General features: G+C 36.9%; 1 protein-coding gene across 8 annotated transcripts in view; it reads right to left on the bottom strand.

Annotated features, from left to right (window-relative positions):
• Positions 1-318: 318 nt before the first annotated feature.
• The window catches only part of NEK7 (NIMA related kinase 7), a 157,985-nt gene continuing 131,731 nt past the window's right edge, over positions 319-26,572 (bottom strand). For 7 of the 8 annotated variants that reach the window (XM_077902356.1, XM_077902359.1, XM_077902362.1 and 4 more), the window contains 3 exons: positions 24,588-24,682; positions 20,326-20,439; positions 319-3,348 (listed from right to left, as the gene is read on the bottom strand). In XM_077902356.1, the coding sequence (XP_077758482.1) occupies positions 3,238-3,348; positions 20,326-20,439; positions 24,588-24,682 (320 nt within the window). In that variant the 3' untranslated portion in view covers positions 319-3,237. Of the gene's footprint in view, positions 3,349-20,325; positions 20,462-24,587; positions 24,683-26,572 lie in introns of all 8 variants that reach the window. The other variant, XR_013382403.1, reaches the window with a different exon arrangement.

The raw sequence follows: 26,572 nt of genomic DNA, 5'->3' as shown, positions 1-26,572 counted from the left end.
CTAAACTTTAAACTCATAATTTTATAATTTGAGAAAACTTTTCTTATTCAAAGACAGATAATGATGTACTGAAGAGAGTAGGGACCTATGAAGATGTACCCTACTTTAATGCATATTTATAAAACTACTTCTTAGTATCTGTCTGAGCTCCACGATCACCCTCAAAGGCTTCAATTCTTAGGCTTCTCCCAAAATGGTAAAGTCACGGAAATGAACACGAAATGTTTCTTCTGTAGGTTACATGTTAAGTGAAACAAACAATGGCAAACTCTGGCGGGGCGGGGGGGGGGGGGGGGGCGGGATCACAGATACATAAAATGTTATTGTAACCATTTTTTATTTTTATGTTTTTATTTATATTAGGATATTATACAATTTTCAAAGCTAACAACAGAATCTTTCTTAGTATGTGTATTGGAAGCATAACAAAATAAAAGTATTTCACAAAAGAAGTCCATATTACAGTACTATTGAAATATGAGGCATAGGATAATTATGCATTTGTGGGTTATAAACATAATACATTCATTTTAAAGAAAAAAACATTTAATATGAATAACATTTTGGTTAAAATAAATATCATGTAAATGTTAACAGCAACACCTGAAGTATATTGATACAAGAAAGGTGTTTTGTGATAGGTACTATGTAGAATGGTAAAAGCATTCATGAAATGGCTGTAGTATCTTACTAAATTTACAATCATTGCACATTGTTGAGCACTTTATTTATACAGGGATACCCTTCATCCACCATTCCTAAACCTCAACATACAAAACAAAGTTACCCCACATTTTCCTCTGGGGAACTGGTACCAATATCTAAATAAGGTTTAGAATCAGATGTACCTTTCATTTTACTGTTTCTCCACTCAATTCAAATGTTTTTCTTAATCAGTACAAAATTTACTTATAAACAGGAATATAAAGAGAATATTTATAGGTGAGTATAAAAATTAAAACTAATTATCCTCATAATTTTTTGAAATGATCTCATTCAAAATTAAAATTTATTGTTTACACAGTGGTTTCTTCAGGAAAAAATATGAACACTTAGATAAGAAAAAGATACAATATCCAAAACAGAAAGTTTCCACATTTAGAAAATAATAATGGATTTCCCTGATCATTAAATTCTTCCCAGCTATTTCCTTCTAGCAGAGAGACTCACTGAAAAGAAAAGCTTAAATCTTTGCTTAAAAGTCACTGTGAGGGGTTAAGCTAATGAATTTTAGATTCATGTATTTTTAAAGACTGCAAGAAAAAGGGGACTATCTGTTCCAACTACAAAACAATTTCCTCTTCAACTGTATTACAATAAAATGAACATGACACTATTTTAACAAAAATAATTCTACTTACTCATACTTCAGGAAACAAATCTATGGATGCTCAGTGTAAAAGCTGTAACTAAAAATCACACAATGCATCCATCCAGCCCTCATTTAAAGGACCACCCAGGTGTCCTTTGTCTATCCCAGGATAAAGTTACCCTTCAGATATCATAACTGATTACATTTTGAAAAAGAAAAAAAGTTTATGCTTTTTCCCTTAATAAACCATTTTTTAAGTTTACAAATGACTTGAAAGTATTCAAATGATTGTAAGAAAAATACTTATAAAGGGGGGGAAAAAAAACCCCAGCAGTTAAATCAGCTAACGGTAGGTATTCTCCGAACATGAGGTTTCCACGTTGACAGGATTATCCATCCCAAGGTTGGGTTATAGGTGGCATGGCATCCTTGAACGGTGACTGCCAGTCGGCCTTTTGGCTTTCACAATTCTGTGAAGAACTGGTCACCACTCACATGAAGGCATTCATGGAAAACATATCTCCATAACAGCATTTACTAAACTCTGCCCATTACCTTAAACTAAATGAAGCGTTACCATCTCTGTCATCTTCATGCATGAATACAGTACTTGGCTTAAAAGCTTCTCAACAGAAATGTTAATCTCATAAAAACTCTGGCTGTGGTAATGGCCAGTTTTCATTGCTTTAAACATATTCTAAAATTACAACCTTGTCAAATGAATCGAAACTGTGTCAACATTCACAGGTACAGCACAACACACATCCTTTCTTCCTCCCTAACAAGACAAAATGACACGCAAACAGGGTAGCCCAAATTTTAAAAAGTTTAAAAAAAAAATGGGTTTAATCCAGGAAAAGTGTTGGTATACCAAATATTTCTTTAAAGGGTAAATGTTCTCAGAAAATCTGAAACAAAATGGATAAAATGCACATACAATATAAATAAGAAAGCAATTGGAAGAACACAAAAAATTTTCTGAAGGGGACCAATCAGAACTTCAATAAAATCTATGAATAAAAACATATGCTTACACTATAGTGTACAATTATGAAGAGAATTTAAATTTATAAAGAACTCGAAATATAGTACTGCAAGATTATTCAAAGATTTTTTTCAAATGTACAAACAATAATAAAAACACAAAAGAAGCCTCGGGCAATGTGCAACTTTCAAAATTACTATCACACCAGCCAAACAAATCCTTAACCACTTTTTAAATGGATTCATTTATACCATTTTAATGCAGAGAGAATATCAAAGATATTAAAACAGAACAAAATAAAGCAAAGAACTCTTCAGTGTCTGACTCACATTTAGTCCCCCAATTTTTTTCACATTTAATAGTTGCATTTTGAATGTATAAGCTAACAATTTTAAGTGTTTCTCAAATAGTTTATCTATATTTATCTTAAGAATTATATTTCAAAGCTACAATGCTAAGTACTAAAACACAGACTTCAAACTTAAAAAAAAAATCACAAAAGTTCACAATTGTGCTAATCTCAAATGTCCATAAATGACGAAAAAGCAAACAAGTCACATGTTCAGATACTCTTCCTCACGTTACAAGTCTGTCTTGAGTGCCAAGCTGCACTTTCAATTTTTGGCACTGAAAGTCTTATCTGAACACAATTTATCAGAAAAAAAAAATCTGAATAATTCTAAAAACCGTTAGCCATTAAAAACCATTAAGTTTCATTTACTCTCCTAACATGCAAAGTGACTATCCAAAGTCATTTGGGGTTTGCAAGAAGGTGACTTAGACTGGTACAAAATGAAGCTTCTATGAAAACTGGTTAAGGATTCAAAGCACATTAGCTCTGAAATATTCATCTTAACACCCAGACAAAAATGGGGAGGTATGATTTGCACAAAAATACTTTAAATAATTTTGGTTACGTTCTTCATGATCTTCCATGAATCTAGCTGCTTGCAGTGCACGCGTGCATCCTCTTTGCTACGTCATAAACATAGGCAATGTCTGGTCGCTTCTCTGGATCTGGGTTGATGCACATGTTCACTAACTGTCGTAGCTACAGAGAAAGAAAACACAGATGCTTTTAAAAACAATTCCAGTTAAAGGAAAAGAAAAAAAAAAAAAACAAGAAATAAACTCTGTAAGAACATGGACAGGGAGGTGGGTGGGGAATGGGCAAAATCAGTGACAAGGATTAAAAACTGCTCTAATCATGAGCACTGAGTAAGGGAGAGAATTGTTGAATCACTATATTGCACACCTGAACCTAATACAACACCGTATATTAACCTATATTGAAATGAAAAAACTTAAAAAAAAAGAATATATCTGACTGCTATCAATGATTTTACAATTAGTTGAAAAGTCTAAAAGTATGTATAGTCATTGGGGAGTATTAACATCAAGCAAAAAGTACTGTCTACAATCAGAGGCTTTAAAATGATTTTACTGGGGCACCTGGGGGGCTCAGTGGTTGAGCATCTGCCTTTGGCTCAGGTCACGATCCTGGGACCCGGGATCGAGTTCCGCATCGGGCTCCCTGCGAAGAGCCTGCTTCTCCCTCTGCCTGTGTCTCTGACTCTCTCTTAGTGTGGGTCTCATGAATAAATAAACTAAAAGGTCTTTTAAAAAAAAGAATAAAATGATTTTACTATTTTTCAAAGAAATTTATCAGAAGGTAGCAGTCATGAAGGACAACGGGTTTTTAACTCTAAGGGTCCAAGTTAACTGTAGATATATACACATTTATGTGATCTAGAATGTACTACATTAGCCTTGATTATAAGTTTACATTCTCATAATTACAGACTATATATCTATAGATCTAACTTCATATGAGGCATAGGGTAAAATAATTATCATATGCCCTTATCATAAACCATTTTATATAAATATAAAATTTTTAAATTAATTTCATATTAAAAAGCACTCTTCTAAAGTAAGAATAATAAATTCTAAGCAAGGTAAATTATGAGTAGTATTCTCATCCTCAACTGCATGAAGCAGTATTAGTCTCTTCACTTTATAGATGAGAGAGCTGACGTTTACTTACTTACATCAAAGAAAATAAGCACACTTCAATAAATTAAAGAAATACATCCTTCCATCTGATTTCATTCTCGATTCCAACTGCCATCAGTTTACGAAACTACGTCTCTTCTTATAACACTGTACGTGGTCTTTCACAGATGATAAGCCAAATCCAGAGGAGGAGCTAAGATCCTTTTGCTCTGTGAGTATGTCATGAGGAATAATTTAGATATTTTGAAAACTTGCATTGATTCTTTCTGGCCAGTTATTAGTGTGTAGTAAATGTTAATGGAAATGTTACACCCACAGAGAGGGTCTGAGGATTTCAATTTATATTCCTTGGAATGCAGCAGACGATAGCATTAAAAATCCTAAAGGGGTAGAGCAATACCCAAGGCACTTATTTATTATGGCGACCTAAGAGAAATTTAAATCAGAAAGAGGTTGGCATTTTATCCATTAAAATAAAAACAAATATATCCAATTATACACGATACAGAAAACAGCAGGAAAAGCATTTATAATGACGCTTCTATTTAAGAGGTAATGTGTTCTAACAGGTCACCTACTTGTCAGATATTTTGTTCAGAGACAAAAATGACAAAAGCAGCAGAAAAATGACAGAAAAATAGAACTGTGGTACAAAAATTCTATTTAACCAGTGTACTGGTAGACGTAAGGGCAATTTTGACTGAATAAAACCACCACATCCTTCAACCCGGACCAGAAACCTGATCTTTCCAGCCTAATAGGTCAGAATTGGGTGAAACCTTCCAACCTACTGTAGCAAATGGTCCTCAAGTTCTCCTGCCCGGAGAAGAAAAGTTACGAAGATGAAAGATAGATGGAGGTGAATTTAGTTGAAGAGACGAAGGTTCTGTGGCTCTCCAAAGTGGAAGATGAGAACCAGCTGTAACAAAGAGGGGGGCAAGGAAAGAATTCGGTAAAGGGAGAAGCAGTGGGGACGGCAGCTGGGCCGCGGCTAATTTCCTTCCTCCTTCAGGACTGCTTCTGGGCGACTGATGGGACAATCAGGAACCCTACAGTAGACGGAGCCGGAGCGGTACGTTTGCTTTATCTCCCTCCTTCTTACGTGGTTCAATTTCCATCTGAAATGTAGTTCATTTTGTCATAAAGATTCACCTTTTCCAAAGAGTTTTCTAACACGTCGTATAGTATAAAATCATACACAATATAAAATATGCATACCTCAGGGTATTTATGAATCAAATAACCTATTGATAAATTTTTCCTAAACTGTTACATAATAAACAAATTAATAAAATATGAAAATAAGGTCCCATAAAATTAAAATATGCTTGAGTAGTGATCTGCACTCATCTTGAGTAGAAACATCATGCTGGCATCTGAGGACATTGAGGGTAAATCAGGGAAAAGAACCAATGCAGAAGGGAAGGCCTATTGTCCAGGATGGGAAGTGAGAGAATGACTCGTTTTCCTTCCTGACATTTCTGACCTTTCTTTCTGGTTCTCCTGTCTCCATTCATTCATTCATTCATTCATTCATTCATTCAATAAAATCTTATTGAGCATTTATTGTGTGCCAAGCACTTTATTAGGTGGTCAGGATAAAGCAAGAAACGAGATATACACGGAACCTGACTTTGTACAGCTTACAATCTAGCGGGGGAAGAAAGACAAACAAAGAAATAAATGGGGACCCCTGGGTGGCGCAGCGGTTTAGCGCCTGCCTTTGGCCCAGGGCGCGATCCTGGAGACCCGGGATTGAGTCCCACGTTGGGCTCCCGGTGCATGGAGCCTGCTTCTCCCTCTGCCTGTGTCTCTGCCTCTCTCTCTCTCTCTGTGACTACCATAAATAAATTTTAAAAAAATTAAAAAAAAACAAAGAAATAAATGTGAGAATGAGGAGATCATATAACTAAGAATATTACAAACTAAGAAGCAACAGGTAGCTCAAGAGGGATTTGTAAGAGAGAGGCAAAAAGACGCTGGGTGGCCACCCAGAAGAGACAACCCTTACTTCCCTCTTTTTCCTTCCACCTCTTTAACTCTGAGTGCTTCTACCTCATGCACTGAGGACACCCAGCTGACAGTATTCCTCATCCCAACGACTGCGACTACACTTTTGGTCACCGCGATGCCCACTTGGATCCTCAATCCAAAACAAACACCTTGACTACCTGGCCTTCCTTGATCTTCACTTGCCTTCCATTTTAGTCTCTGCCTCCCAGGGGCACAGCTTATGTCTTCCAATGTCCTGTGTCACGTAAGAAATGGCACAAGTTCCAAGAGTCTCACATCTGTCCCCTACCTAGTATGGATGTGCCTTCATTTGATGCCACTTCCAATACCTTTCCCTCCTGGTCAATCTTCTGTTTCTGGACTTACGTCATCCATTTCCAGACTAGACCTCATAGCACAAGCCTTTAACCACTTATTTGGCAGCACTATTAATAATCCTTTGTCTTTTCACAATATCAACCCTGACAATTGTTTTCTTTGCTTCTCTACCAGGATGTGAAGGACCGCAGGAGAAAATCGCAGACTCCGTATAGTCTGGAGGTCCCAGATTCTTGGTTCTAACTGCTGTTGGACCTTAAAGGCTGTTCTGCAATCCAGATGGTTGGCCTGATAAACTCCATTTCCCACAATGGCTAATCTCAACCTTCACTAATCTGCAGGCACTGCCCTCAATTCTTTCCCACCCAGGACCTTGCCTCCTACTTCACAGAGAAAAATCAACACTGTTAGGTTTAAGCTTTCCCTCAGTATCTCGTCTCAACCTATCCATATCTGGTCCGTATCATCTCTGTCTCAGCATCAGAAGAGTATTTTTTTTTTCCTACTACTCTCAATTCTATCACTGGAAACTCCTCCAGAGATTATACATCAGTAGCTGAAATATAGTTGGCTATGATCAAATATTTAATGAGTGAATTACTATACAGTCTGTTATTCCTCTTCTGTATTTTCAACCTTTCCTCATCTGCTGATTCCTTCATCATAATCTGTAAGTAGAGTCAAGTCTCTCTTCCTAACCACTACCCCATCTAATGTATTTGCTCTACAGCTAAAATTTTTGGGGTGGAAAAAACAAAATACTATACTTAACTATATCAACTTCCTTAATCTCCTTATTGAAGCCAACTGTAATCATTTTTCATCTCCTCCACCCCCCAATGGTACCTCACTGAAATCGCTTTGACAAAGGTTAGCAGTATGTCCCACTTGCTAAATCTAACAAACTCATTTTCTGCCTCTTATCCAACCTTTCCGCACGGCTGATGCTTCTGATCACAACCTTCCTGGGGGTTGCTTCCTCCTCTGGCTCCCAGACACCATATTGGTTCTCCCCCCACTTCTCTTTTTCTTCCTTTGTAGGTTTATCTTCCTCTGGCAGTCCCTCTACTGTCAGTTCATTTCTTTCTATATCCCTTTTATCTTCTCCCTCTACACCTTCTTACCCTACACAACTTTATTCCCATAGCTTCAATAACCACCAACACAGGGTGAGGAACACATACACCTCTGTAGTTTCAGGCCAGACCTCTTCATGGGCTCTACTGACATATTTCCGCCTGGCTTCTAAGCATATCTACCTACAAATACTTCATATTAAACTTGTTCGGAACTGAGAATTTACTATTTTTCTCCCCAAACCAGTTCTACCTTGGCAGTGCCTTCGATTTCTCAAGCCAGAAATCTGAAATTTCATACAAGACACTTCCTCATACTTCCTTCCCCTGGCCTAACAATAAATAAATAACAATAAATAATCAACCAAGTCCTACTGTTTCCTATTTCTTCTTGCCCTGGGTCCACTGATTACACTCAAGGGATCATCTTCCAACTAACGGTTTTACCTCCAGTTTCTTCCAATCTCCTTGGCACTGCCACTAATCGCCAAGCTGACCCTACTTCAATGTTAAGCATTTCAATGCACCCCAGTGTCCTCTACGAAGCCTAACCATTGGTTTATTATGGACTTCTAACATCTGGCTCTTGCTTCCCTTTCCAGCCTCACATTTAGCCCTAAGCCCTCCTCCCTCTAACCCCACTCTATACTCTACCCATAAAAAGAGCTCACAGTTGTATGTGTCCACCAAACTGTTTTTGTCCTGAACCTTTGTACATGTTGCTTCTCTGCTTCTAAAGCCTGCCTCAAAATCCTGTACTCTGGCCTCTCATCTATTCATTCTCTAAAGCCTTTCCTAACACCTGTATTGCCATGCAGAAATTAAGTAGGCTCCACGTCCAGCATGGACCCCAATGTGGGACTTGAACTCGTGACACTGAGATCAAGACCTGAGCTGAGATCATGAGTTGGATGCTTCATTGACTGAGCCACCCAGGTGTCCCCAGAATTTAATATTTTCTATTTGTCCTCCATCATACCCTTCACGTATCTTTTTTTTTTTTTTTTGAGGTGTAACTGACATGAACATTATATTAGTTTCAGGTGTTCATGCACTTTAAAGCCTTTAAAACACTTCATTGTACTTCATTTAATATCTGTGTTCTCCTACTAAACTGAAAGACCTGGAGGATGGATATGATATCAACAGTAAGTGCTTGCTCACTGCCACGTTAGATGGAAGAATGAATGGGTCACTTCTGAGTGACGGAATATGGAAAGGTTTTATGGTCATGGCAACTGAGCTAAAGTTTTCAGAGCATGAACACAATTTTGATATATAAAAGGGTAGGGGAGACTCTAAGCAGATATAACAGAATGAGCGCAGGTGCTGAGCCACAGAAAGTGTGAGGTGGGTGAAAGCAATGGCTAGTACTCCTGCATGACTGGGGAGCAAGCAACAGTGATGAAATGATAAACTGAGGTGAAATAAAGGAGAGGCTTAAGGAGTTTAGAATCTATTGATATATAGGCAACAGGAAATCAGTACTTAAACCAGGAGGGAGAGCTCATTAAAGGTGCACTGCAGTACGTATTTTCTTGGAATAGTGAGAGCAAAAGGGGAGCCATGGCAGCAGAACGTTCAATCAGGTTCCTCTAAGATTTCAGGCAGGAAATATTGTTCATTGGAAGTTTTCACCAGGGTATGTGAGAGGACGCTATGTCCACTAACAGAAATAGATAACAAAAAAGGAAGAGTGACTTTGCAGGAGCAACAGGGACACGAAGTTTTGAAGGTATCACATTTGAGATATTGACACAGTACAATTTGGGTGGAACTGTGAATTCCTGAATCTGGGGTTTAATTCTGTATCCATAACTAAATTCTGTAATAAGTCACAATTTTTTGTGACTCTACCCATATCAAAATTATGAAGATAAAGGAGACAGCTTTATGAAAAGCTATTAACCTATCCTGAGCATAGTTTTGTACTGTACGATTCTCTTAAATATTTGTCTGTTAATTTAGTCTTACCTAATGGCAGGAATCATTGTGGATCTTAAAAAATCCTGTATTTATATAGGATTTAATATTTTACAAAATCTTCCATATCCTTTTATATTTAAAGTATTGTAACCTCTCATAACAATCTCAATTTACAGAGGGGAAAAAAAAAACTAAGAACCAATTTAAAAATTAATGGAGAGGGACACCTGGGTGGCTCAGCGGTTGAGCATCTGCCTTTGGCTCAGGGTGTGATCCTGGAGTCCCGGGACTGAGTTCCTCTGCCTGTGTCTCTGCCTTTGTGTGTCTCTCATGAATAAATAAATAAAATCTTTAAAAAATAAATAAAAGATAATAATAAATAAAAAATTAATGGAGATAGCTGAACTGGAATCCAAGTCATATAATTCTTTATTGCAGGCCTTTTCCACTTCCCATTTTTGAGAGCTCGCTTACTTTTATCTAACTTGGCCTTTTGGTTTGAATTCCTCATGATGTTTAATACAGCTTTGCATGCATAATGATTTCTCAATAACACTAACTGGCTGAATTTCACATCATTACCACCGTAGAGGGATATCACTTAGTCTGACGTTATCATCTGAGTTCTAATCCAGGGAGATGTGTTACTAGGTATTGACAGAAAATACCAGTTAAGCGGTGGCCATCACAGAGCAGAGGAGGTTGCCTCTCAGGTACTTTATTCCAATACTCAGAGGCTGCTCTGACTTCCATCCGATGAACACCGTGGTGAGATGCCTCAGCTTTCATCGGCGGGGTCGAAGCTTGGCTTGCTGTTTGTTTTCCCTTAAGCAAATGAGCAGACTAGACTTCATCACTCTAGGTCCTTGTCGAATAGTTAATGGTGTTTTGATATTGAAAAATCTGAATGTTCAGAGGGAACTGAAAGGTGTGCTACGTAGCTCCTATCAAACTCCTGCTAAGAGAATGAAAATTTAGGGGAGACCCTGTAAAGGATAAGATTCATCTTTATAACTCTGGATAAGCGTAGCTCTACCCTTCAATCAAATTAGGCCACCAGAAGCTACATCATGGGGGCACCTGCTTTATCCAGCTGCCCAATCATCTGTCCAAAACCATGCTTTAATGCTTGCTTTTGGCTCTTATCAAACATCACACAGTTATTTTCTGTGTAGTTGCTACTAAAGACCTGCCTGGTACATTACTCATAGAACCTTATAGGAGACATTTCTATTATAATTTAGTGGGAGAAAATTTCGTTTTCTCTCAGGAACTGATGTATTTCCTCCTGAAAGACCAAAACAATTTGCTTACTGTTTCCTTTGGAGTCCTGACAGAAAGGAAGCAATAACTAGATGAAGAGCTCAACCACCACAACTCTGCTGGCCAGTAAGATAGGTGTGCTTATGGTCCCTTCCACTGCCGGTTCTGAATTTGTACTTCCACTTCTATTTTAATGACTTGTTAAGTCACGTCTTTATTTTTTAAATTATTTTATTTATTTGAGACAGAGAGAGAGAGTGCAAACATGAGAAGGGGGGAGGGGCAGAGGGAGATGGAGAAGCAGACCCCCCCACTGAGCAGGGAGCCTGAAGCAAGGCTTGATCCCAGGACCCTAGAACCATGACCTGAGCTGAAGGCAGATGCTTAGCTGACTGAGCCACCCAAGCATCCCTTTTATTTAAAAAAAAAAAAAAAAAAATTAAGATTTTATTTATTTGAGAGACAGAGTGCGTGCACACCCAAGTGGGCAGAGAGGCAGAGGGTTAGGGAGAAGCAGATGCCCTGCTGAACAGGGAGCCTGCCACGGGGCTCCACCCCAGGACTCTGGGATCATGATGTGATTTGAAGGCAGATGCTTAACCAACTGAGCCACTCGAGTGCCCCAAGTCATACCTTTTGTTGTAAATTATCTCAAATCCTTTTTGAAAAAAAGGCAGATTGTTACACAAAATGGGAGATTTACATAGGCTGCAGTTTTCCTTGATATATGTTAGTCAACTGGTTGCCCTAAAGATACATCTAAATAGACTTGTTGATGTAGTGCAGGAAAAATCAGTTACAAGAGTCTTTGGCAATATAAAGGGAAAACAATCACAACATAAAACGATTACTTTCACGTTCCAAACAGCCATGGACTAGGTTTTATGCCTTTAACTTTAATAATTTGGCTTAAAAATACAAATTTATTTGGATCTATGAATGCTCTCTTGCCATACCAGATAATTCAAGTTTAGATAAAGAAGGTCACATCTCACCCTGTCTTCTTTGAATGTATACCGAAGTACAGCATCACTTTACATGGTAGGCTTATTTGTGCTCCTGCTACAATGAACAGGAGGATAAAATTGTCACCCAGGTATCAGAAACCAGGAACATTAAGAGACAGTAGAAAGAGTTTAAAAGTCATGAAGTAGAGGAAGAGGAAAAGTTCATCTTTGCCAGATAAATTCTAACTTTTAAGTTGTTAAATAACTACACATAACACATTCATTTGGTTACTCATGGTGTCACTTTTTGCAGCCAGTAGACACGTCGAGAGGCCACAGTACTTAGATGTAGATGCTCCGTACAACTAGTAGTTAGTTTCTCTAGACTTCCAGTGAAAAACTGGAATACAGTCCCCTGAACGTTTCCATCTTCTATATGGTAAGGTGTTCACACTCTAGAAGGTAACTCTGAGGCTTTAACCGTATGCTATTTCTAGGACCAGAGAGAAAACCATTTCCTAAAAGCAGCTATTTACTGAGTTCTTAACATGAATCAGGCACAATTCTATACATTTTTACATGGCTTCATAACGACTCTCTGGGGCAGGCACTACTATGGCATTTGACAGAAGACTAACATTCCCAAGGTCACAAAGGCAGTGAAGAGGACAGCCTGGATTTGAACTGAAGCAGTCTAGTTTCAGAGTCCAGGCTTTTAAAGTTACTGTGTTCTACTGCCTGGGGAAAATCTTAACATGGTCTGCAAGTTCCCTCATGGCCACCTCTGCACAAAGGTGGGAGACCTTCCAGATAGACAAAGACAGTTTTAGATTATTTGATTCTCAAAAGAATGCTAGCTCTGACACTGGCTCATCTAGTTTCTAAATTAACAGATCTGACTCGTATTCCATAGGCCAACTCGGATCAAAAAGCAAACCCAAAAATTTTCTCTAGGGCTTTACAAAATCACAATGAGATACAAGCCTACTTTATCCATGAGAGATATATTTAAATGATGACACAAAAATACTAAGATTCGTGTTACAGTTTGAGTGACAATTTTAATGTCATTGCTAATCTGATTCATTGATTTTTTTTAAAAAAGATTTTACTTATTTATTCATGAGAGACACAGAGAGGCAGGGACATAGGCAGAGGGAGAAGCAGGCTCCCTGCAGGGAGCCCGATGCGGGACTCCATCCCAGGACCCCAGGGTCACGCCCTGAGCCAAAGGCAGATAGATGCTCAACCACTGAGCCCCCCAGGTGCTCCTGACTCATTCATTCAAGTGACAGTAACTCCCTCCAAACAAATAAAAATGTAGGTGGATTTTAACGTGGAACAATTTCTTTATGCTGGACTAAAAACTTACATAGTGACTTGATGAATTATAAAAAAAAGTCTGATTTTTCTATCAGAAAGTCAGACATTAAATAATCAGAAAGCGGAATTTATCTTAAAGATTTCTCTCAATGCTAGTCTTCATATTTTAAAAAATTTCCTAGAAGTCTCTGGAAGAAAAGAAGTTAAAATCCTTTAATATTTATCTAATAGTCTGCAAAAACTCTAAGTACTATATTATTACCCACATTTGAGGAAAACGTATGTGCATACAATAAAACTTTCAGACTTTTCTATATATTCCTGTATGTCAGGCTTCAATTTCTAATAACCTCATTAGGCAACCTGCTCAAAAAAATTTTTGTGTTTGAATTGAGGGAATTAGCTTTCCATTTATTCCTTCAAATTACAAAAATAATGACAAAATCAGTAGATAATTACAACTTTGATAAAAACAGAAGTAAAGAAGCATTTCATGGTTTATATGTTTTGTCAAAAAATTTATTTAGTTTGCATTACTTAACACATGTTTGTAAAAAAATGTACTTTGGAGTTTTTTAATTGTTTTATATGACAAGATAAAAATAAGGCAATATAGAGGACTGAATATGCAAAAGCCTTTACAAAATCAGAGAGGAAAAAACTGCTTGATTCAGATGCTTAAGGGAAATTTAAAAAGCAATACAGAGGTATTTAAATGAGAAAAAGCATATAGTTAGAATAAAATGAATTCTCTGTAACATTTCTAAAGGACTATGAAATCACAAAATCATATGGAAAATAATGAATATATTTGTTTTCTATAAAGTAGAGAAAAATACTAATACACTAATATATATTGATCTATGTATTTCCAAAGAAATATCAAAGCGTATGAGTTAGTACCAGAAATATTAAAAAGAAGAGAGTGTTAACAGTCATTGTTGTCAGGGCGATAACCCAATTACGTATCAAGTTCAGTCACGTACAGGTAATAACAATAGGGCTCTTTGTGCGTTATAGCTTTAGGTCACTAACACAATTCTCAATAGAATAATAAAGACTGGTGCTATTGGTACTGTTTCTTTTTCACCCCCATCTTAATCCCTCTGAGACCAATTATGTTATATCAGCCTCCCAGATATACCCAATTTCCATCTACCCAAGGACACATTTTAGCACCCAAAGTGGGTCTAATACATTAAAGTACACTATATTTCGGAGCTTTAGATATTTATACAAAATGATTAGGCGTATCCAACTTGTACACCAAAGCGTCACTAGTGATTGACTTGGGGGTAGACGGAAAAGGGAAAAGAAAGCAATCTTACAGATATAAGGTAATGTAATGTCTATATTTCACAACTGAAGATCATTCGGTGTGTCTTTTGAAAACTGTGAAAGTCTTACAGAAAGTTACATGGTTTTATAGGATCCCACAGGATACGCGAAATATAGGGCACCGTTTTGGATTTGTGTCTTCAAGGAGCAAGTCTCCAGCGTCACTTCAGAAGCATAAGTGAACAAAGGGCCTACTTAAATATATTTTTTAAACAAAAATGGAACATTCGAAGCTTAAAGATCTGATCTTATATGGCACCTCAAGTAAGGTGGTCAATTGATATTATGAGTGATGAGAATATCTAACATACTAAACTCATTTTTAAGAAGGAAAATCAAATATTATTAACAGTGTTTGAGATAACATCCAAAGTTAATCTTAATAAATAATGGCACAGTTACATATTTATTATTATAAATAGTCTCATCTCACTTAGCATTGATTATGATTATAAGGAGTACAGAAATATTTGTGAAAACAGATATAGCTCCAAACATTAATTGTGCCATTTAATTTAAGATCTCTCATTTAAATATTCTTGAGATAGTATATTGGGAAGAATCTTCTAGCACCGATTTAAATAACATTGGTTAATTTCAACTAACAACTCCAGGGAACTTATATAGTTCTATTAAAATTTGTAAATCTACCGACTATAAAAGAGAACTATTTAGACTGCTCCAATGAATAAAAAAGTTTAATAAACTCATTTTAACTTCAAAATATGCAAAAATTATCTGTACCTGACACTTTCAGCTTTTTCTCCCATATATACACAAGGTAGTTTTTTCTAATGACTAAAACAAAGGTCATGCTTTTGTTACTGACTCAAATTTCATAATAAGCTTAAACATATTCTGAATTTATTTATTTCTTTTTTTAAAAGATTTTATTTTTATCTATTTGAAAGAGAGCAGAATCAGGAAGCAAGGGGAGAGGCAGAGGGAGAGGGAGAGGGAGAAGCAGACTCCCCACTGAGCAGGGAACCCAATACAGGGCTCCATCCCAGGACCCTGAGATCATGACCTGAGCTGAAGGCAGATGCTTAACCGACTGAGCCATCAGGTGCTCCAAACATATTCTGAATTTAAATAAAACAGAAATTATTTATAAATGTTAGGTAGGCACCTCAGGGACTCAGTCAGTTAAGTATCTGACTCTTGATTTTGTCTCAGGTCATGATCTCAGGGTCCTGGGGATCCAGTCCCACGTCTGCTTGTCCCTCTCCCTCTGATCCTCCCCTTGCTAGTGCTCTCTCCCTCTCTCACAAACAAATAAAAATAGGTGCTGAATTTTTTTTCACCCGAAGCATTGTTTATTCAAATCCTTAAGTTTATTTTTTTAAGATTTATTTATTTATTTATTCATTCATTCATTCATTCATTCATTCATGAGACAGAGAGAGAGGCAGAGACACAGGCAGAGGGAGAAGCAGGCTCCCTGCGGGGAGCCTGATGCAGGACTCGATCCCAGGACCCAGGGTCACGCCCCGAGCCAAAGACAGACGCTCAACCAGTGAGCCACCCAGGTGTCCCCAGATCCTCTGTTGAATTTCTATTTTCTCAAACCAAGATCACTCTTATTTTCCCCTAGTTATTTCCATTTTTCACTTCTGTCTACAAACCCCTGCCTCAACTTTTCAGAGCTTCCATCCAAACTTCTGTGTTCAAACCTAAAGTGAAGACAAATCTGCCAAAAGCAACCATCAAGGTACAGTTCTGTTCAATCTTTCTCATGCTTTCTTTATTTAAATTAGGAATTTCTTTTACAATAAAGAAAAAGTATTGAAAGAAATATAATCTATATTCTGCATGATGTTATTGTTCAGAGTTTCAAAAAATATGTTGGCTCAAAAGAACCAATAATGAAACTCCAACTCAGTTTGGAGTCATATTCTGTACTTTCTAAATAACTGTCAATATAACGTTATTCACTGTTTTTTTTTTTTTTCAACTTAGAGTCACGAGATGATTTAGTGAACAACAGTGATAACGCATACTTTTGACGACACTCCTATGACTCTCAAAGAAATTAAATACTGATACTGAAGAAAAAAATCCATTTTGTCTTATTTTCCAGTAAATGGACACTGGGTAATCCAGCAACGATGCTGCTTGCTGATAAAAATGGAAAATAATATAGTGAGTATTATGAAAAAAAAAATTCTCATAGCTTCTGGCCTGTCTTTTGAGTAATTTTCTGCCTCTACTGAATGGACAGTTCTTTGGAGAAGTTTCTCTCATTCATCCAATTGTGAAATAATAGGTGTATTTTTTTTTTCCCATTTATTCCTTTCATCTCACTCTTTCACTTCCTCATTCCTTCAATCAATCACTGAACCTTTTTAATACATCAGGCCCTAGAGACACACAGATAAAAAACAGTTACTGTTCCACAGGGGCAGGAGCTAGCCGGTCTGGGGGTGAGAGCTGGGGATGTGTGCAAAGAGACAACTGCCACGCAGTGTACCAAGGAAGGGGAGCAGGATAACCTCATGCAGGAGACGATGCCCACACTTTGCTTCAAAGAGAGGTTTGCCTGGTAAAGAACAGGGAATGGGGTGTTTCAGAAGGAGGAAGCAGCATCCATAAAATCATGGTCATCCATGGAAGTCTTAGTGGAACCTGTACTGGTAGAGCCAGGGAAAGAAGAGCATATCCTGTGATCCAGAAGTCTGGAGAGATAGGCCTGGATCAGATTACAAGGGGCCTTTGGAGTCCTAATTCCTTGTACACAGTACGTGTTTGATCAAGGTCAGCTTCGCAGATGTTAATTTCACAATCACTAATGATACCAAGTTTAATTAAACTTCAGAGATACCAAAAGGAAAAATACCCATCTTTTCAACTCAAGATTTTTAGGGTTAAGTACAGAAGTGCCCCACTGATTTATGGATGAGATCATTACTGGAAAAAGAAAGAATACGGAACACCAAAAGACCGTCATAAACAAAAATACGTTAGTAAGCTACAAAATATACTTCATCCTAATATCATTCATGTACAGCTGACATATTTCAATCTAGAATCCTAATCACTTGTACATAATAGTAAAAGCATAATTCAAAAGAAAAGATTTGCCATAGAGGCTTATTTTTCCAAAGGACACTATTTCTCACTTTTGGTTTGTAACACTTGAGTGTATCTATGTTTTTTGGAATAATAGAAATAAAAAACATCTCAAGCTTTTAAACTCTGAGTTCTTCTAATTGGAATGACTATACCTAGAAATAAATCTTAACAGTTTCTTATACCTATTGATCAAGGCTGGCTGGGGGCAGAGCTACAATTTTCATGAAATATTCCCTTCTAAACCTCTTTGGGTAGTAGCCTTAAAAATTTAGCAGCAGTTAAATCAATCTGATAAGCTTTCAAACATATATTTAGTGGGACATTAATTTGCTTAATTTTTTTCATTTTCAAGCAGTTCAGAGGCTGCTACCATTTTAGCTGTAAAACCGACACATAGAGAACTGGTCTTTTAATTAAGTTTGCTGTTTAAAAACTTTATAGCTCGCTTTTCATTGTTTCCTATCATTTGCAATGCTAAAAAATTAAGTGGCAATTTGAACTTTTAAAAGATCCCAAAAGCCAACATATAAGGAAATAATAAGATAACCTGAAAGTATGGCAGCATCAAATCTGTTCAGGTTTTTTGCTCCCATAAATTCTGAATAATTATTTTACAAACAGAGTTCCTACTTAAGGAGAGAAATAATATTTGTTAGCACATCTGCATTTCAAAGCTCTTGATCTGAGAACTTTTCTCCATAATTGAACGGATTATAGTAACATTTCTTAAGTCTGTGTTTTTCATACCTCATTTCTTTACTAAGCATTCGTTTCCTTGTTTACCTAGTTTCATAAAGCCTTCTATTTCACCACAGCATAAGGATGGATTTTACCATATGAGGAGCTGTACTGTCTTTTCTGGAAAGTACGCCACAGAACGTGTTTTGCTTTATATCTCTTTTCAAAACTGGTAACTATATAGAGTGAAGTAAAAAGTGGAATCTTATTTTCCTTTCCCAACTCGGAGACCTTCTATCTGGGCCAGACTTTGATATTTGCCCCTTGGCTGAGAATCCGCATATCCAACTTCACACTTAGCTGCAGTGAAGTAGCCCTGCAGGCAGGCCGACTTCAACGAACCACTAGTGGTATCATCATTAAAATCCTGCTGAAGGTCACCATGGTAACCGCCTGCTGAGGCTTCACTGCCGCACTCGGCATCTCCTAATCAGCTACCATGTGAAATGCAAATTCAGACAGTCTGAAAATTAGTCAAGAAGAATAGGGGATGAGGATGCAGATATGTGAAATATTCATGCGCTTCATGGAAAAAAGAAGACAGCATGAATGACACAACAAAGAGCGGCCCCTGACATTCTTGCCATCATTTTGCATTATTGTTCACACCCTACTGTATTTCCAGGCCTAGAGTTCTGAAGTTGGTTTTGTGAAATGCCATATTTATATTCTGTACCCAAAATAGTAATTAAAAATGGCTAACATAACAGCATTAATATCAAATAAAGATAATACTTCTAAATTATCATCACTACCTTATAAGAGTTTATTTTAATCACCTGAATACAAAGGCTATGAAACAAACAACAACAACAACAAAAAACCCCAGGCATCATTGATTATTAGTATCAAAATCACAGAAAAAAAAAGGTACTTATAACATTCTAGGGTCTCAAGTGCTTTACATATGGCAAAAATTCTTTAGAGATATTTATTATTCAAGTTACACTGACTCAATTTTCCTTATCTAAAACTGAAACCGATTGCTATTCATTTCAAGATAGAAAGAGTGACAAGACTACGTAATAAGTGAATGTTATAATTGTTTTATATTTTTTCTTTGCTCCTTGCCATTTCCCTTGGGCAAAAAATCTGTTGTTCATGAGAGGGTGAGGTGTCCTAACTCAAGACAGTGTTTTCTCCAGGTAGATTCCCCAGTAAGCTTTCCAAAAAGAGTCATGTGAACACATTTAGTTACCCCAAGATACTGCTGTTCTGCATATCTCTTCCTTAAACACTGGCAAAATCCTGATGTAGTGGGCTAAAATGGGAGATGTTTTGTTCAATAAAAGACTGTATATGTTGGGTAGAGCCAAAAGAACTCATTTCAGTGGGTTACCGAAGCAAGCAAGGATTCAGACTCAGGCTTGAATAGAGTCTTCTAGAATTTCCCATCCCATCCAATATAGGTTTCAACAGGTCTGCTGATAACCTCAAAACCTTTCCCACAGGAATCTGCTGCAACAGCAAGGCGGTGACAGGACAGGCGTGGTCGCGGGAGGGAGGGTAAAGCTCAAAGCACACGGTTGAGAGACACACAGCTAAAAGACGGAGGATTCAAATTTTGAAGAAAATGGACGAGAGGGATGTTCTGCCAAAGGAGAAAGTTGTAATGGTGCATCTAAGACTGTGAGAATGAGGAGGGGCCTCACTGAGAAGGGCACCAACGTGCTGGTCACCTCGAGCTGGGGTTTGAGCATGAACTCTGCCTTTCGCCATGTTCGCTATGCTACAGAGTCAGCCCTCTCTCTCCTCACACCCAGGAGGTGACCAGTTTCACACCCCATGCCGTGCTACGTTGCATGCCACGTTAGGAACTGCAGAGTCAACCCTTTAAACAGGAAGTCTCCAAGAGAAGGAAAACAGAATGAAAAGTGGCTATGTCTGCCACTATACTTGTCATTTGAGGTTCTGGATAGAAAAAAAAAAATCCTTAATAAAATGCAAACGTTAGCAAAATGAATAACAGACAAACACATGGACTGGAAAATGACTTACTTCCTCTGAATAGTGATCTGAAGGGAGAGGTGGGTAGTCACACTGTTCTATCTTCTTACACAGCGAGTACAAATTCATTTTGTCGCCATAGAAAGGACTCTGTAATGCAGCCATCTGTAAAATGCTCCCAATGAAACTGATATAGTTACATGGTAACTTTTAAAGGTTGATTTCATCAAGTATATTACAGTGGGGTAGAAAATAATTACAAATACTTTAAATCAAGTTATCTGGGCATTTTGATTTTTATGAATATTCCTCTCTAGGAATTTTAGTAAGCTCTAAACTTAAAATTCCCTAAAAGGAAGAAATGGTTAGCACATATTTACATGTGTGTGTGTGTGTGTGTGTATATATATATACATATATATATATTTACATACACATACATATATGACATAAAGCAGTATCAAGAAAAAGAACAGAGAGTAACTTAGAACTCTTTGTAAATATAATGCCGTAAAAACAACTAACATATCTCATGACTAAACAGACATCAGCAGTATATATCAACCATGCAAGGGTCAAAGTGTCACTAAAGTGAACAGCAATTGGAAATGAATTATAATCTAAGCAATGGTTTAGGGAGTAGAATTTATACCATTTTATACTACATGATGGTTTCTGTAGGGAAGGATTATTTTGAGAAAATAAAGTCTTCTCCATCTGAATATTGCAACTGACCCTCAAGTAGTTCACAATGAGATAGAACTTCCTTTTCTTTTGATAATGCCTCAAAAACTCTAAATATGCTCAAAAGCCCTCTGAATCACAGCCGCTACTTCAAGGCATCTGAATGAGATTTCTATGCAGGGGGGAAAAAAAAAGACTCAAAGAATGATCAACTTTAAAAGAGACATTATTGAATTTAAATTTATTTTAAGACAAGGTTCTAACTTGACATTTAAAGTGCAAGCAAGTACTGTGGTAAGCAGGGTTACAAACTAAAAAATTCAATTTAAAATGTTCGCATCCTGTTCAAAACCTTCTAAATCTTTGAACCGCAGCAGCAAGAATACAACACGGAGTGCGAGGCTGCCCCAAAGTCAGTCACCCTTTTCTACATGTGCTAATAAGTTTGATTTTGGAAGGACAATGTGTACATTCCCCAGACAGGCAGAGTGTGTGTGAAACACGCTAGTCCATGCTGTGCTACTCAGTGAGCGTCAGTGGGGACAGGACAAGCTGAAAATGGCTCTCATCTGTCTTGTGGTGCTCCAGACAGAGCTTTAACTCCTTCGGAGCCTTAAACGAGGAGGGGATGGCACTAGAATTCAAACCTGCAGAGTAGCTTGGCATAGTTTTTACTGAGCCTACGTTTGATAGGAAACCTACATAAACCTATACAAAACCACCTTAGGAATGGCTGTTCCACCTGAGGAGAGAAAAGTAAAAACAATATAAATGGCCCTAAACATGTCATTTCCATCTGAGAGGAAATTTCCAGAAGAGCAGCCATCAGTAATAACATGGGGTTTTTTTTGTTTCTTTTGTTTAAAATGCAAGGACACTTTATGACAGGGTATCATAAAGGCCACCTAAAAAAAACACACTGTATGTATAAACTATAGTCTTTCCATGTTTGCAAAAACCCTACGTAAATGTACATCCATTCATAATCATATGCTAGGAGTTCATTACAGTACTTTTGTCTCGATACTGCAGTGTTAAAAAAAAAAAAATCTGAATGTCCCCTAAGGAGTTAAAACAGGAATAGTATATTTTCATGCATCTCCTGCTTTGACAGATGAAAAATGTCAACTGTCCTGTTTTTATTTTCAAGCTTTTGCACTATTCATCTGGTTCATTAGTGCATCTCGATGCTGCCCCTGACAGCTGCTCGCCCTCTCCTCCCAGCAGCTGAATTTTTCAGGCTAATTTGATCCTCCACACTGAGACGATCGCTGGAATGATTGACTTGCTCCCTGACCTCCAGGGTCTGACTTTCCTGATTAGTATTCTGGGGGTGTCGGAGGGACGGAAGCCCACTGTCTGTCTTCGGGGCTGGTGGCAGCTCTCTTTTTTTTTGAACTGTAAGCCACCAACCTACAACCCTGTAAGGATGCAATTGCTGCGCTGAACAATAAAGGAAATGTGTAAAACCTACTTTTCCATGTAAAGGTCCGTGTAGCAAAAGCACAGCATCTTGATTTTAATTAGTAAAGTCTACTTTGTTGCATATCAATTAAAACTGTACTGATAGTTTTTTTTTTTTTTTTTTAGGGTTTCAGGAATATTTGAAAGTCTAATTTTCTGAGTTTAAAATACATTTTCAAAAAAGCTTCCCACTCCTTCATTGTTAATCGTAAATTCTTAGTGGGATATAATATAATATGTCCATGAGAGGTTGTGGCCAATTTTTTAAAGCTAAACTGCTGGGTATTTCTATTAACATTATATTGAAGCATAACTGGAAGGAGACAGAACATAAAGGTAAATTAAATCTTTAGAAAAATTTTAGTTCTTCCACATGACTTGCATAGAGGAACAGAGAAGACTCACTGGTATGAAAAACTAACATTATCATGATAAATACTTTAGCTCAAAATCATCCAGCACATAAAACTCATGGATATAGGAGTGTCCAAAGAAATAATTTCTATTTTGGTGATCATTTTAAATATACAGAAAAATGGGCACTGCCTCTCAAAGGCAAATCCAGAATGTGAAGAATTATTTCAGTTTTGACATAAGAATCCAGCAGCCCTAGAAGAATTTACAAACTTCTCAAGGAAATATTACCTTAATTGAACTTTTTCTGTTTAAATTTCATCTTGTTAGTGCAAACCACTTTGCTGTTTATTTTCAGGAGTTTAAAAGGAAAATGCCACTTTGATAATATTAGACTATGGCCTGAGGAACCTAATGTTACCTAAACAAATATAAAATATTTATAAGTGTACAAAGTGACCTTTAAACATTACAGTAATTTAATATAATCATACCAATTCTTTTCCATATTGTATCAAATTAGTAACAGCATATAATATAGTGAGCATAATCTCTTTTAATCTCATGTGCACACATAAAAACATATTCTGTCATATCACTAATTCACAATTTTTCATAATAAAAATTATCCTAGGAAAGTTATTTAAGAACACTTAAAAACCTGTTCTTTTAAAGTGGTCATTAGTCACCTTACCAGGAAGAACAAAATGAAAAAAATCTCAGGCTCCTTAAGTTAAAGAAATCTAAATCTGCAAGCCATAATATAGTAATTAAAGATCATGATACACATTAAAAAAATTAAACCTCCTAATGCTCTACTTCCAAGTAATGGTTGGGCAATTAAAATAGACCATCTCATCCTGTGGTTCTCATTTAAGTCAGGAGGAGACTTAAGATACAGACACAAAATATAGAGTAAGAAATATATTGGTTTCTATCTATCCGCTTAAGATTTCTTTTGTAATACATTAAAATGTGGAAACGATTCCATGTATTATTTTCCTTCATTTTATTAAAATAGTTACTCAGATGTAGACTAACCTTTAACTAACAGCTCTAACTTAAAGCCTGTATCACTAGGAAAATTACCAGTCGACTAAAAAATAAATTTACATAAGTCACTAGTCTTGAGTGCTTTTTGATACCATTTCTCTATAACGTGGATGTAAAAGGTGCTCATAATATGCTTTTTTCCTACCCAACCAAATTACTGCATTGCACTATTTGCTAGAAGATATACCTAGATGATTCCATTTTGATAAATTATCACCAGAAGAGGAGAGTATTTCACTAAGCTTTACCAATACAACTGTTACTCATGAAAATGAAATTAAGTGGCAACCTAGAAAAATTATCTATTTACCTACTATCCTTAAAGCTAAATTACTCTATGTAACAGTGAAAGAAATATTGAAAAAGACATTTACCATGCTTTCATGTTTTAAATCCATTCCATTATACCTCTCCTGCTACGCATGAATAAGCAAATAAACATTTACAGATGTTCAAATGTACATTTTTATAAATAAGATATGCAGAACATCATATTAACATTAAAAACATGTTTAAAATAAGATTCTCACTAAAAGGAAACAATTTAAAAATATTCAGAGGAAGTAAGTGTGCAGGAATGCATAGGTACCATTACAAAAGCAGTTACTAAAGTCAACGAGTTAACCCTTCCTAATTAAAAAGCTAATTCTTAAATGCCATCCAGAAAAATAAATAAGTGTATATACTATAAGGAGAGAGGAAATATATTGCAGTAACTAAAACTACATCAATATATGGACTTTATCAACATTACCTACCTCATACAGTAGACAGCCAAGAGACCAGATGTCAGATTTGAAGTTGTATCCATTTTCATGTATTCTCTCTGGAGACATGTAATAAGGTGTACCCACTGCAAAAAACAAACCAAACAAAACAAGAGGAGTAGAAGAATGAAGATGCAGCTGTGGTAAGAAATTTTACACCCAATATTCTAGATTAAAACATGTCACCAAAATCATTTCTTAGAATCGGGAAATTGCTTTTGCGAATACTTTAGACTACTTAATTTCCTCTTTTCCCTGATCCTTAAAAGCACATCAACATCTATCCTATATTAAAAAGGGTGTGGTGAGTTAAACTTTTGATCGATTCAGGGAGAATCTCGGGAGCATAACTAAAGGAGAAACAAGGAATCCTAACAAGAAAATCTACTTAAGTGAGTCACATTGGCTTCATTTCTTTATCTTGAAAAAAAATATGGCTTGCATATCCCAAATAATTAAGCATGGTCCCATAATCATTTAAATGTAACCATTAATATATAACAATTTAGTACTGTATATAAATAAACCGTGCTCATTAACTTTAATAGAAACACTCCTTAGAACACAGTCGTAGTGCTTAAAATTACGAGTGAAATAATCATTAACCTTCAGTATCCTACTTACTACCATTTCAGAGAGAATACAACAGACTGTTGTACATCAAAGGGTTATATGATAACATATGTGAAAAGTCATGACATCTCTGGAAAAAATGTCTGAGTCATTACTACTGAGACTTTTTTTAAAGACAGGATACTCTAGATAATTTTTATTTTTCTTTCTTTTGATGTACTTACACTTGTTTCCCTTTCTAATGGCCATTTTAGAAAATGCTAATACGATAAATGATAACGTAACAAATTAAGATTTATTAAGTATTTAAAAGCAAGCAAAGCATTGCATTATTTTTAATATTTTTAAGGTACTTTCAAAGGGAATATCTTAAATATCAAATTTAGATGGTGATTTCACCATCATAAGCCTAAGGCTTTTTTTTTTTTTTTTTTTGCTAAACAGAGAATCAAAGTTTGAGAACGATATTTTGGCATTTTACTTGCTTGAGGCAAAACCTACCAAAAATATGCTGCTAGTCACGGAAAGAAAGGTATTCTCCTTTTTCTATTAATTTCCAAGAACTCCCCAGACTCTCAGTGTAAACCTTAATGAGACTGTAAGTCCCAGGACTGAACAGGGAACAGGAAGAGTCGTGCCAATAATCAAAGCATTATCCTCAGAGGCAGGACTCAGTTTTCCAAAAGAAGAGGGTTGTAGCCTAATAGTTGTGCGTGGAAACTATCCTGCACAGGGGGTGAAAACGCCATGAGCTGTGCGTTGGCAAGAAATCCTACCTCTACTGGAATGAGTCCGTTTTTACTAGTAACGGGGACAGTCCTGGTCAGAATGAACAAAAGGGAAGTGTTTATGGGAAGTGGAGACGTGAAGAAAGAATGGGCACACAGGAGGATAAAACAAATTTAAATAAAATATGAACCCTTCACACAGGAGATTAGTAAGACAAACCTTGAGAAATAAATTATGTCAGTGTGGCATTTACTTCGAAGACAAGTAAACCTGCCGATCTCCGTCAGGGCCAGAGAAGCCAAGGAACGTTCAGGAATAGTCAGGATTTTAAACAATCTGGACGGTTATTGGGGAAAATAAACACGAGCTCTCCAGCTTTGGGAGTTCCAACCACTTTCCCTGGCAGTTTGCATAAGCGGCACCGATTACCCGAGGTATTTACACCCCGTCTCCACTTAGGGAAGGGTGGTGGGGACAGCTGGAATAATCAGGGGGCTCTGTGCACAGGCTCCTGGTTTCAGGACATAAAGCAAGTGACTGGCAGTGAGGAATGTGCAGAGAGAGGCTTCACGGAATCCACAGGGGGCGAGTGAAAACACTGAGGCTTGAAGGTTCAGAGTTTACCAGAAGCAAAGGTAATTTTAACCAGTAGCTCTGGGAAACCTGCTGATACA

This window comes from Canis aureus, chromosome 6 (genome assembly GCF_053574225.1).
Source record: "Canis aureus isolate CA01 chromosome 6, VMU_Caureus_v.1.0, whole genome shotgun sequence".
NCBI lineage: Eukaryota > Metazoa > Chordata > Mammalia > Carnivora > Canidae > Canis > Canis aureus.
Note: the sequence above shows the minus strand (reverse complement) of the source record. Positions and strands in the feature narration are given on the sequence as shown.